The following is a 13684-nucleotide window of genomic DNA, read 5'->3' on the forward strand; positions in this document are numbered from 1 at the left end:
TTAAAAAAGAAAAGTGCACAATTCAATTATTATTGTTCGATCTGTATCACATACACGTTGTTACGATTACTTTACATGTGTCATCTTAAAAAATTATATTATATTTCTGTCGACACTCTCTGCCGCTTATCTATTAAAAGGAACATACATCGATACGAGTACGCGATATTAAATGTCTCCGAACAATTCTATCGCATAGCCCAGTATCGCTTCGACCGAAACCCTGTTCTGCCCAACGATTTGCATAATTTTTCTTTATTTACAATGTCTCGTTGAAGCAACGATTTAAACGAGAAAAAGAACGAACAACGATGACAGATACATATGCCCTACATAGTACGTACAAATAAATAATGCAGCACGAAATATAAAAGAACGAGACTATGTACAACATGAAACAGAAAACTCGCGTTTAATCGGGAGTTTTTTTTTATGGATCACTCTAATGCAATTTAAACGAATCAGTGTATCTTAACGTTGGTTCGAGATCTTTTATAAAATCATTTGCTCGGCCTTATTGCTTCGCCGTCCGAGAAATCACAATGTCGCTTTCAAAAATCTTGAAACAGAGCCAGCTGTTCCGGTGGCAGAGGAGGCTGCGAACGCCAGTCGGTTTCCGGATAATCGTCGAAACAGCTAGGATCCCCTGGTGCCTTCACTCTTGGTCTTATCGGAGGAGTCAAGGCTCTCTGAGGTACCTGTTCGCGATCACAGAAAATATAAGCAATAGCTACTTAGATTGAATAATAAACATTGATTAATTACCAATGGCCACTCGACCAGCTTGAACCAACGATGCCTCTTGACGTCGTCGGCTCCCTGTCTCATGTTTCCCAGCCTTTTCGTTCTATCGGCGACCAGAAGTTTCTTGATCAGATCCTTGGCGATCGGATCCATATGTTTCGGCCACTCTATCCTGCCGCTTAATATCTTCTCGTATATACCGAAAGGGTTGTCGTCGAAGAACGGCGGAAATCCCGCCAGCATTTCGTAGATCAGAACCCCGAGCGCCCACCAATCCACCGCCTTGTTGTGCCCTTTGCTCTGAATTATTTCCGGCGCCAAATACTCGGGCGTACCGCACAAAGTCCACGTTCTGCAAACACACCGATTACTCACAATATATTCCCCTCGAATTACGCTCGTCGCAATGGCGTTCGACGTGGGTGGAAACGCTTATCGCGCGCTGTTATCGAGGCTTTCTCTGCATAATTAAATAGGCGTGTCGCGGCTGTCGATGCGTAGATAAAGCCAGAAGGTACATTTAGACGAGATACCATCGAAAAGGTAGCATGATTCAAAGAACAAACGCACTTATCTGCGCGGTATACAGTGTATACAGATCTGATTATGAATGTCAAGGTGAGGAGTTGATAAAATATTTGCGTGTTTACTTCGGCTAGATATCGTGCCATAGAAGACAATAGGTTGTTATGTTTTTCTGCGAGCTAACAATACGTTGCAACATCGACAGACTATTATCAACTGCCAGAAATTTTCTACGAGATGAATGTTTGGACCATAAATGGTTGACGCGACGATCGACGGGTTAAATCAAAGCCACTTTTGGACACATCGTCGTGCTACCTGTCCGTGAGTTTCTTGGAAAAGCCGAAGTCCGTGATTTTCAGGTGGCCCTGGCTGTCCAGCAGGAGATTCTCGGGTTTCAGGTCTCTGTAAACTATGTGCTTGCTGTGAAGGTATTCCAAGGCACAAACGATTTCTGCTGCGTAAAAGCAGCTGGTGGGTCCCGAAAATCTGCCAGCTGCCCTCAGGTAAGAAAAAAGCTCGCCACCAGCCACAAACTCCAACAGCATGTACACTCTTGCCTCGTCCCTGCCGCTCCAGAGCCTGGAAAGCGAAAGACGGTTTAAAATTATAACGCTTGCGTGTAAATAAAAGGAAAAGGAGAAGGTGTTACAGAAATAATGAAACTTGCTATCACACAAAATAATTTAGTACAAACCAACTAAAAGTAACATTTTTCAGGAACCACATAAATCGCCCACGAAAGACTAACAGGTATCACTCTCGTCGTTCTCAGTTACGCTTTCTTTTCCACAATTTCTTTCGTTCGACCGACAAACGTACAACTTTCTTAATTACTGACGCGCGTAAAGTTTGATACGTTCTTCGGAGCCAACATTCTTTTTCATCGACCGTGGCGTGCGCGCGAGTATCGGCGATTTAAAGCGCAGATTCAAGTAGAAAGCGAATTCTGCTTACATGTTCACGATAAAGGGATGTTTAACTTCCTTCAGGACGGTGATCTCGTTCCGTACGTGCTCCACTTGCTTCAATCTGATCACGTCCACCATTGAAAGGATCTTCAGGGCCATTGGAGTCCCTTGGTGCCTGCAGAGGACCACTCTCCCGAAGGTACCGGTTCCTGAAACGAGTTTCGCGTAATCGACGATCTTTAACTTCTAATACAAACGTAACATCGGACATTCTACCTCTTATCTTGGTATAAAAAAAAAAATCATATCGTTCTTTCTTTTCTTAATAAAAGAGATAAGAGAAACACCTTGTAGAACATTTTTCGGAGCGTTTCGTTATTCGATGTAAACGCAATAATTACGTAAATTTTCCATCGACCGCGGGACATTTAAAAGTATCGGTTGCCGGAAGCCGCTTGTCGTTTTTATCATCGACAGCTGTTCGCATCTGTCTTTGGCAGTCGCCGCGATTGTTCCGAGGTACGGAGAACACGGTTTCGCTCTTTATTCGCTCGTTGCCAAAATTTGCCAAGCTCGTAACGGCACTTGTGTATGCGAAACGACTTTCGTGATCGCGATAAAACGCGTCATACGTGGCAATTTGCCGGTTAATTTCGGCGCGAAATGCAGGGGCGCCGTTAATTGGTCGTGGTACGTTAGGCAGACCGACTTTTAGTCACCTGCATTCGTGGGAAAAGTGTATTAAACAGACCGAACAGCGCGTGCGGATTATGCGACCAGGGGAGAAAGCGTCGATAATTAATGGTCGCCTAAGCGATAAACAACACGCGCGTAACCCTTTTTTTTTATTCACGTGGTCGTCTCGAAATATTGTTTTTTTTTTAGCCAAAGCGAAAACTTTGGATCCTCGACAGTTAAAAATATCTCAAGTACTTTTCTATGGTTAGATCGATATTTCTACGCTGTTCATTCATGTCCAGGTGGAGAATGGTTTGCTCGAATTTCGTATGCCAGACGCTCCCCCTTAATATGTTATTTTTTTTCCCGTACGGACACTCGAGAGGATTTTGGTGTTCGGCCAAAACTTGTTTTACGTCTCAAAGAAGCGGCCTGCCGCATCTGTCCTGATCGATCTTCGCTCGAGGCGCGCGTGCTGCTTTATGGTCGAATTTAACCTAAGCGCGATTTAAGGGCGCATTTTGGTCTAGAACCTCCAATAAATCGATTTTTATTTTATTTTTACAATTAAGCGTGCCCTTGACATTTATTTTATTTTGAAAATAAACGTATTACAGAGGAACGACCCTCCAAATAAATGAAACGATAGAGGATTAAGGTTGCTGGAAGTTTATTTATCGTCCAAATTAAGATGTTCCAATTACGTAGCGCGAGCCGATCGATGATCTACGCTTTCTTCCATCGTATTATTTTTATCGACGATGATAAAACGCGTCGCGTGTACGACAATTCGAGATCCTATCGATGGTGTTAGCCATATAAATAATTATTTCGCAAGAGACGTCGGAATGTTTGAAAAACTACTAACGGAACACCTGCAGTTTACTGATCGAGTCTCTCGTGTAACTCTGACTTAACGAGCAGTTAAATATACACTCGGTGGCCTCTCACTCTCCAGTGGCCCACTTCCTCGCATCGAGGGTAGTTTGCTTTAGTTCTTCTCTAACATTTTCCATTCGAAGATCGGCAATTTTTCAGCGACATATTATCTTGTTATTTGAACAAATTTTTCCGTTGTAAGTTCGATGGAACCACGAGACTTTCTTCCTAAAGCGAACCATATCCCTAAACACCGTTTCGAAACAGGCTCGAGGCAAGTAGAAAGCCCGGCAACATCGACAGAATCTAATCGAGACTGGAGACGTTACAGGCTTCGCTCTCCAAATTAACCCTTTTGCAGATCGTTTCCATAATATGAAGTAATTCTTTTGTAGAGAAAGTTATTCTACAAATGATGTAAAGTCATTATTAAAAGATAATATTTAGACGAAAATAACGAAATATCAATTGGTCACTTTTGAATCTGAAAATCACAGAGAAAACAACAAAGTGGCATATTATTTCACTTTCGAGTCGATCACGGAATGAATTTTGAGTACAAAGTATATTCCAGGAGGTGTTACGATGCTCACCTATGGTTTTGATAATTTCCAAATCGTCGATGTCGTATCGCGGCGAGTCCTCCTGGGATCCCTCCTCGTCGGACGTGGTGTCTCCCGACATAGTTTACACAGCACTGCCGTAGCCGACGGTTCCAGAGAAAGTTTCTGATTTATTTCTTTCGGTCTGCCGACACGTGGAAAGAAAGGAAGCCCCGGTTCAACGATCTACTCGCGATATTCTTAGATCGTGGACCGACGACTCGACCTCATATCTGCCCCCCGCGACCCTTTCGACGACCTTTCTTTCGCCGGGGTCGCGCACGAACGTGAAAACAGTGGCGACGAAACTACGGTCCACGCGACAGGTGCGCGTACTGGCGAACAACTCGAGCGCTCTTCCTTGATCTACGATCGTTTCTTTTTCAAAGATCTCCCCGGACCAGCGACACCGCGCTCGATGTTTATCGTTCCCCGATGCTGTCAACGACCCTCTTCTCTGCAGTTGTCGGTTTCGCAAGTGTCATTTAAAAGCGACAGCAGCGTGGCACCGCGTTCGACGCACAGAGAACGGTGCACACCACTTTCTTCGTTAATGTATGCGGCCGGTTTTCACGCAGCGATCATTTGTTGATTTAAACGGAACGCGCGTGTTACGCGACGCGTCGAGAGCGTAGCCGTGTGCCTTTGCAGGCGATCATCCTCGAACGACGTGTCTCGCGGAAGACGGAAAAGGAGCGCGTTACACGCTCGCCGATATCCTGGACTACCGTTTACGGTATACCATCCGACGGTTATGCACTTCCTACTTTCTTCGGGCTCGGCGAAACCGTGATCGGTTCTTGATCGATCGACAACGGGCACGAAAGGGAATCCCAGTGTTCCGAACGTCAGAAATATTCACGGAGGCGGCACGGTCGTCCCGGCAGCGACCTTTCGATCTTCGATCTTCGACCTTCGCCGATCGCTGTACTCCGGCCCTTTCGTTTCGCGTCTGAGATCCTGGATCGAGGTGCGAGGATCCTTGTGCCTTCTGTCACATGATCTCCTCGTGCGGTTCGAATGCCAAGCAGAACTAAACTGGTCACCGAGGGGTCTCAAAACGCTGTCTATCCTTCTCTCGCTCCTCGTCCCCCTCTCTTTCCCTTGACCCCTCCATCTCTTTTCACTCCCACTTTTCCTTCTCTCTCTCTATGTCTGTATGTCTCTCGCTCTCCCTCTTTCTTTCTCTCTCTCCCACGCGGGAACTCTCACCGAGAACATCTCTCGAGACCCGTCCGCGGCGGTGAGAGACCGAGTGATTTATAGACGGCGATCGCGGAAGATTCGCGCGGTTCGGCGCGGGATCAAGACGGGATTTAAAAATACGGGCCGCGGGGAACGAACGCGATCGTGTCGTCATCGCGGACCCGTTAGACGGTTGCGTCAACGCGCGGACTGGTTTCGAAAAGCGTTTCCCGTATCGTCGAATCGAATTTCGCGAATCGCCGCCGATGACTCGTCGCCTCAATTTTTATAGAAACCTCGTTATATCGTTGTTTTCTTCTGGGTGATGTATTCTTTATTTCGGAGGGAGGGAACGAGGGACGAGAATGAGCGTAGGACAACGTGGTCTCGTTGCTTGCCAACCGGACGACACAGAAATAGTGATGATTCGCGGAATTCGCGCGAACGTTAGACTCTCGAGTTCTAACTTTTGTATTCAGGGGGTATTCGGTTCTAGAAATGCAATTTTTAGGCTTTCGTTATTTTTTATATAGAGAACCGTAGACTGATTTCGTATATTTACCGATGATTTCAGCATACACAGGATTTTTTTCGAGTACAGATAACGAAAATTGTACGAGCTATGGATCATCCAAGAAAGTCTCTTCAAAACAAAGTGTCCTTATGACTGACACGATTCCAGCAGTTCTGATGATCTGAAAAAAAGGAAAAGTATCTTGGTTGGAAAGTGTGTAGCTATGGCACGAACTAGGGATTTATTTTCCAATTTTTCGTATGTAAAAATGTTTTGTAACCCTCTTAAGCGAGTTGTGCGGAGTAAATCGGCCGCGAGCCGGTGTCACGGACGCGATCGAGACGACGAAGGCGCGAAGTGATCGAGGATGATCGGCAAATCCGTCGAATTTCGGCTTATTTTTGAATTTGGCTGTCGTCCAGATGCATTTTACCGTCGACATGCAACAGCGTGACGACGAAAGACGCCTATCGGCGCCCACTGTGCGCCACCGATTTTCCATGAAACTCCCATAATTTTTCGAACGATCCAGAGCTCGCGAGAACACTATCGTTCGGTCCTTTCTCTGCTGAATCGATGTTTGACAAGTCTTGTTTCGAAACCCTGCACAAAAAAGTATTTTTGTCGCTTAGAGAGAAATTGCTAAAAATCTGGTATTTGTTTAGCAGATCAAAGCGTCTAATCCCTTAATGTTGGATCGTTTCGAGCGACCTTGATGTACGACGCGTATAATCGCGGATGCGATTCAAATTTGTAGTTCTTGTTACGAATAACGTGCAACAGCTATAAATAACGATGATCCGGTTGATATTTACGTTTCTAATAATAATGACAACGACGCGTTTGGGTATATCGAAACATGCCAACGCGATTGCGATTAATATTCGTAAAAAATTAATTATTACGTTATTAAGTATCGCAGCCTTTTTGCCTAGGACAGAGATCATCTGCTCGTCCATGCTGAACGTATTAAAGAACGTAATTACGGACGAACATATTATCCTGTCCAGAACATGACGCGTCATCGTAGTTTTCGTTCTCGTGCAGCCAATCATTAGCAACCAAAAAAATATATAATAGCTTCTGGAAATCCGTTTCACAGACCCGTTCGATGCTAAAATCGAAATTCTAATTACACACACCGTCACGACAGTATTATCTAAAGTTGTTGTTTATCGTTTGACGTACTCGATCGATTGTGATCGTGCGGAAACATATCGATACGGTTAGGATTAATCTAATCGCCGATACTAGCACCTAAACGTGACTATCCAGATGTTAAAAGTCCGTGAAAATTGCATAACAATTGTACATTTTCTTACTTTTAGCGAGTCTGCACCCCCACGGTCTTTCTCTACTTCCTTACCCGGGCCTCGGGATCAAGTAACCGTGGCTATATTTCAATTAGACGCGGTAGCTCGTTTGCACCGCGCCAGATCATCAAGCATTCGTAATATGTACCCTGTCCACTCGGAAATCGCTGATATATTTACTGTGCACGCTTTGATTTCTCCCATACGTCAATATTTATTCGTCTGCAACTTCTCTTCGGCGAGACGCTGCTGATTAACAACTAGATCTACCAAGGGTGTAAAAGTATTTTGTCTTTCGTTATATCGATTACCCGTTTCTAATACCACTCATCGTGACTTTTATTAAAGCATATATGTTTTTTATAGTTCCTGCTTACCTACAATAACTTTCAAAGGCAGGACAAACCGTTGATTTCAGTGTATCTATTACTGTACTTAAATAATAGTAAAATTTACGATCCCTGGGGACGCGGATACATAAAAGTATCAAAAGTTAAGTGGCAGTTAATGTGACCGAAATTACGACTTTCTCGTGGTCAGGCGCGCGTTCTAAAACACTGCTCGACGATACCGTCTAGCGCTTATTTTTACATTTCGAACATACGACGTATCTGGAAGCGCGACGACAGCACTCCGTTTCGAACGAATAATTAGTAGCTGTCCCAGCATTGACACTGACGGAAGACCGGACAATTGGCTCCTCCCCGCTCATCCTGGACGCAGAAATATCGTTCGCTCGTCAAGGACGGTACGTCGAGGAAGTTTCAAATTTTCTAATGACGTCCGGAGATCGCCCACGGCTTCTGGATGTGAATCAAGCCCGCGATTTCTTCGCATTTAGAAAACACATAATATGTACACGGTCTTGGAAATTCCTGCTTTCGACGGAACCTCCGCGTCAGGACGATTCGTTATTTTCATACGACAGAGGCGCGCGCCAGCGGTCGTGATTTCCTAATCGAGGATTCTTTCGAGTACCGCGTTGTTGCTTTACGGTCGATCGCTATGGCTACGTCGGTGAAAGGCCACGCAAATGACTTGTTAGCTTCGTACGTGACAAAATGTTGCCGCGCGCGTTCGAAAGGAACGATCTCCCGCGTAAAGGGCGAAGGATTCATCTGCCGTCCACCTTTCCCCATTGTTAAGCCATCGACGCGTTACTCACCTGACCATAAAGATAACTTTCGTGAATCATAAAAGCGACTACGTGTCGGTGTAAGATGAGTGGACCGGCGTGTGGGTTGCACACGTACTCGGAAGCGGATAGGCGTGTACAGTCGATGAATAGCCAACTTGAATCGTTAATGTACGATATCGCGTGCTTTCATACAGGTACCGACACTGTCAATACCTTACAATATGATTATTGACGCAATATCGCCACGGTGATTATTTATTATGGTAATGTTGCAGAAAGAGATACGAAGTTCACGAATTGGGGTGCAAACATTGTACACTTGCAGCGTCGTTGAAAACAAACAGAAAAGTGTTAGCGATCATGAGTGTCCAAACCGTAGAAATCGTTTAATTTGTCGCTCGAGGCTGCTTCCCGTGCTCTGAATCAGGTCAAACCTCACGTTTACGTTATGCCAATAGCGCCTCGCTGTTTGACCGTTTCTACATTCTATTTGAGGCAATTTTCCACTGTCGAAGACCTTAGAAGACCATATGGGCCTTGTGCTTTTGTAACTGTGCCTATAATCAGTCCGTATTATTGTACACTTATCGTGCGTCGTCGTGTATCTCATTCATTATCGTATTATTCCTGTCAAGAAACAGAGGACGGGGTACGTTGTTCTTACGACGAGTAGAAACATGTTTATTTTATGTTACAATTAGTTTCCGGATCCATATTTACCAACACTTTTCCGTTTATTTTTACGAGCGATGCACGGGTGCCAAGTTTGCGTCACGTATTTACGAACGCCTGTGTATCATTCGACTCTCCAAAGAAATCGTTACGATATTTATACGTTCTCTAAAACTTATAATACCTCGAACGAGTCACCAACTCCTTCACGGTTCGGCCAACGTGTATAAGACTATCGAATTCGGGCTCCTACGTTCCTTCAGGCCTCGCGTTTACAGAACTTGGATGAAAATCTAGATCGTCTTGACGATTTCGTGAACAAAAGTAGTAAAAATATATGTAGTTAAGATGTTAAACATTCGTTAACTCGACGACTCGCAACTTACGCGTAGACTTGCAAATCGATCAAGATTTACAAGATTTCCAACAGGATCGAGACTTTCAAAAGTTTTCTAACATCGAATCGTATTCGAATCAGTGTTGCAGCGTATAGCAAGTCCCATCAGCAGCGAACACGCAACAGAAAACGCACGATCGTCCGCGTGCGTGTCAAGCGGTGGTTCCCAGGGAACGGCGAAGGCTGTACGAGATATTTTCAAGTTTCCCAGCGGTCCCACGGCGACTTCCGGTTCCGCGGCTAGTTATTCGCTTCCGGTGCCATGACAATTTTCCATCGTCGAAGATAATGCCGGTCGCGAGTGCGCCTGTAAAAATAATTGACGTTGTACGATTCCGTTTCATCGGGTTTGAAAATTGCAAGAACGGAGCGGTTACGTTTCCATACTTACGTGCCGGCCGCGAGAACCGTCGTACGGCGTAATTTTCGCTCGTTCCCTTGATTTATCCGTGTCTCCAATTACGGTTCTTCGTTGCATAATGACGAGTGCCTGCAAAGACGGTGCGGATCGTGGAGAGTTACAATGGAACGAAGTAAGGACGTAACGGATAACCGAACGAAGCGTTTATTTACGACCTTGATCCTTTTTTCCCCCATGAAATATGGTGCAGGTGTTTACTTGGCCGGTCAGGATGCAACCAGGCCTGTCCGTCTGTCGTGCGCAAGCCAACTTGAAACCGGAAGCGTCGCTTTCTGCCCTGCTGGCCACGAACAATGAGATCGAGAGATTCCTGGGAGGACGCGAGCACGATCAAACGCCGAGGTGCTTTATCGACACCGAGGATCGAGAATATTCGTTTCCAGGGGTCAAAGATCCGTCGCTAGAAGTCGTGAATTTTTCTTCAGCATTTCGTTATTTTCCTTCCTTTACGTAACACGGTACAGGTTGCATGACGCAATCGGGACGAGTCGTATCTTCTGTTTCGTCGATCGTAAGAAAAAAAAAAAACTTTAATTGTACGACGGAGCCTGTCTTCCCATGACCTCGCTTTCTTCGTAAACGTTTATGAGAAAACTGAGATTGCCGCAGACCGTGGAACTTGTTGTACCGTTCGACTTCTTCATCTACCATTTTTTTTCTTGGATCTTCGTCGAAACAGGAGATGCGGACCCAGAATACTAATTATTGCGAGCGTACAAAAAGTTTATTAGTATTTTTCTAGCTATTGTTAATCACGTTGTAGAGTCGACTTACCTGCAGGTTAAAACGTCGGTCGTTCGTGGGGGAGATATCGTTCGTATTTTACGGTAAACTGCCTCGTTGCTGTTTAGAGTATCGGATAGGGTCGGACAAACGTCGACGGTGAATTTATTTGCCCGCTTGTTGGTTAACGGAAAGCATTGCCCCTCGTTGCACGATATGAAAACAATTTTCGTTCTACTCGTCACCCCTATGGTTCCGTGTGTACGCGTATGTAAATTAGAGAGCGGCTCCGGTTATAACAGATTGTTTGTTACCTTTACCATACTAACGCGATACATTGACACCGACACTTCCGGTCGTTTATGCTTGCCCGAGCGATCGATACAAACGCCGAGACTATCGAGAACATCTTTTCACGGCCACTGCCGTCACGTGGTTCGAGCTCGGACAGCAACAGGTGTGATGCAACAGGTAATCAAACGTTAGTATCATGATTCGTCGTTTATTGGACAACTCGCTCGTATCCTGTTCGTCTATCGACAAACTTGATTCTCTAGGCCTTTAAACGTCGTACTCTTATGACAATTTTCATACAATATTTGCACGGATCGCATTGTTAAACTCTGTTCTCATGCCTAAGCGCTACGTCGTTTCCGCGACACGCGATTTGTAACGTTATTCTCTATTTGTTTTTTCAACGGTTCGAAGCTTCGAACGGGCCGTCGCTTCGCTCGGAAACTCATTCTGCGACGCGACAATTTTCTCTGAATTGAACCGTTTGACAGAAATTGCAGTTCTCCGAGGAGAAAGAAAATTGTCCCGTCAGCCATCTGCGCGCGTTTGTTCCCACCTTTACCGAGCTCCGTCTCACGTTAACGCTCTATTAACGTGCCCGTTAATGGGATGATGCGCGAAACAGGATTTAAATGAATTCCTCGAACGTTCCCCCGTTGCTCGTGCCCGGTGACAACGAAGGGAAGAATGCACTTACCTGGTCGCCGTGCGACAGGTGTTGCGTCGCGGTGCGTCCGAGCCGCGTCGCGAATCGATCCGTGAGGCCCTTGATCGCGGGGCCTTTTTTTCTCCACCGCTGTCTTCTTTTGCCCCCGCGCGGGCTGCGTTTCCGGTTCAACGTATGCGTTACTCCTCCTCCTCCTCCTCTTCTTCCTGGATGGATATTTCGCTCGAGAAACGCGGCTCGGCCGCGGCGTGTTCATCCGCGCGCAGGAGAAGGTCGCCGCTTGTTGCCAGGCCGGTGGACTCGCCACGTGCACCAGTTGCCGCCGCGACTCGCGAGAAACCAACCATGAACATAAACGTTATCGCTAAAAAATGTTCTGCCGGTTTTTGCCCGGCCATTAAACGTTTTGCCACGGAACGGCCTCCCGTCGACGCCGATTCGCGATACAAAACTCATTCAGCGGTTCTTGCCTGTGCCCGGGAACGCGCCACGGTCCGAGCAAGACGTTAACGATCTCTTATCTCCGGGCCATAGCCCGATTCCTCGGCGTTTACGACGATCGCTCGGGTTACGTAAACACCTAGCGTCTCGTTTCCGGAATCCATTGGGTCGATCGGTAAGTTTCATCGGTTATCGGTCGATTACACTCGTCGATATTTAAATTTTCGTTTCGATGTAGCTTTCTCGACATAGTACCAGTATCGAGTGCTGCGAGAACCGCTACGAACTTACCGAACGACCCAATAAAAGCGTGATCGTCGGGAGCGGACCACCTTCGACCTTTCAGCGAAACGTTCGATGTTTATGAATCGATAACGGCCGACGATCGTGTTTCCAGTCGACCGGCCGCTGGAACCCGATGGAATCAGGGATGGCTTATCGCGTTGCATGGCCGGACGCTGTGTATGACACGGGAGCTCCACGGGCCCGTTTCTCGAATCCCCCGTGAATTCTTCCAGTGCCATTTACAGAATCCAAACCCAACGATCCCTCGGATAGCGTGTTTGGGGGCCCCGTGTTCGCCGTTTCGCCGGAAACGAGCACCATCTTTACAGCGAGCGACCATTCGCGAGTTACGCAATATTCGCAGATAACGCGCGACTCTTTAGATTCGCGAAGTGTGTCGAACTATAAATCACCGTGGCAAGAAAAATGGCCGGCGATTCGCGAATAACGCGGCGAAGAGTATGCAAGAACGCGACGAAAAGAAGCGAATTCTTCGAGGATAATTCATGACTCGGGTATGTCGACGGTTTCTTTCCCTTTTCTTGCCGTTCCGTCACGGAACGACGATCCCTTCCCGGAAGCCGCGTCTGTTGGATCCACGGAGTGCCACGATTTCTTCCCCGAAGCGTTCTCCACGCTCGTCCTTCGATTCCACCGATTTCCCACCGCTCGACTCCCCCTCCCACTTTTGCCCCTACCCCGTCCTAGAGATTTTTGATTCGCTCGCTCTCATCCTCGGTGAATCGTTCGCGTCGGTTCGCCGGATTCGACCGGGATTCGCGTTTTCCCTCCTGGATACCCCACGGACGTTTCCATTTTGTTCTCCATTTTTTTTTTTTTCTTCCTTCGCGACGAATCGCATCGATTTCTCACGGTTACCAAGAACGCGCCGTCACCGCGCCAAACGATCCAGATTACGAATGGTTCAAGGGTTCGAGAGTCCGGCGTTGAAAAAGTTATTGCTAGATTATCCCGGTTGCTCCGTGCTTTCGATCTCGTTTTCGCAAATTTCTCCTCCGCGGCCGCATCGTCGCAATTCACCAGCGTTAATTCAATCAGCGAATGGCGTCGAAGTAATTCATTATAAAGATGGCGAGGTCTGGTATGCAAGGGAACCCGGCAGGCGTGTTTTCTCGTCTGGTTCTCACGATTCGAATCTTCTCAGTGCGCCGTATATACCTGCGATTCTTCAACGACTATCTGCGAGTCTCCTTGGTTCTCAAGCCGCTCTTCCGGTCGTGCTATCATTCCGGTTCTCACGACTTATTCGAACATCGAGACAGGCGGCATGGAAA

General features: G+C 46.5%; 1 protein-coding gene and 1 long non-coding RNA gene across 3 annotated transcripts; both read right to left on the reverse strand.

Moving 5' to 3' along the window:
• Window positions 1–14: 14 nt before the first annotated feature.
• Window positions 15–5980, reverse strand: Pka-c3 (Protein kinase, cAMP-dependent, catalytic subunit 3). Of its 2 annotated transcripts, none has more exons than XM_076784109.1 (5): window positions 4331–5980; window positions 2227–2389; window positions 1588–1851; window positions 766–1096; window positions 15–698 (listed from the first exon to the last, which is right to left on the reverse strand). In XM_076784109.1, the coding sequence occupies exons 1-5, from the start codon at window positions 4419–4421 to the stop codon at window positions 552–554; spliced, it is 996 nt and encodes a 331-aa protein (XP_076640224.1). In that variant the 5' UTR covers window positions 4422–5980; the 3' UTR covers window positions 15–551. The 2 variants fall into 2 exon arrangements, with proteins under 2 accessions (XP_076640224.1, XP_076640225.1); XM_076784110.1 differs by lacking the exon at window positions 4331–5980 and adding an exon at window positions 2528–2707.
• Window positions 5981–6043: 63 nt separating this feature from the next.
• On the reverse strand, window positions 6044–10670 carry LOC143351971 (uncharacterized). The gene is made up of 4 exons (XR_013081844.1): window positions 10135–10670; window positions 9950–10048; window positions 9346–9865; window positions 6044–6641 (listed from the first exon to the last, which is right to left on the reverse strand). It is a non-coding gene; the product is annotated as an uncharacterized LOC143351971 (long non-coding RNA).
• Window positions 10671–13684: the final 3014 nt, after the last annotated feature.

This window comes from Colletes latitarsis, chromosome 2 (assembly GCF_051014445.1).
Source record: "Colletes latitarsis isolate SP2378_abdomen chromosome 2, iyColLati1, whole genome shotgun sequence".
Classification (NCBI taxonomy): Eukaryota; Metazoa; Arthropoda; class Insecta; order Hymenoptera; family Colletidae; genus Colletes; species Colletes latitarsis.

Bases quoted from the DNA above. Each gene is read 5' to 3' on its own strand.
- Pka-c3 (XM_076784109.1), bottom strand. From the start codon at position 4,421: ATGTCGGGAGACACCACGTCCGACGAGGAGGGATCCCAGGAGGACTCG. The intron at 2,390-4,330 runs GTGAGCATCGTA...AACTCGTTTCAG, and splicing joins GGAAATTATCAAAACCATAG to GAACCGGTACCTTCGGGAGA. The intron at 699-765 runs GTAATTAATCAA...GATCGCGAACAG, and splicing joins AGCTGGTCGAGTGGCCATTG to GTACCTCAGAGAGCCTTGAC.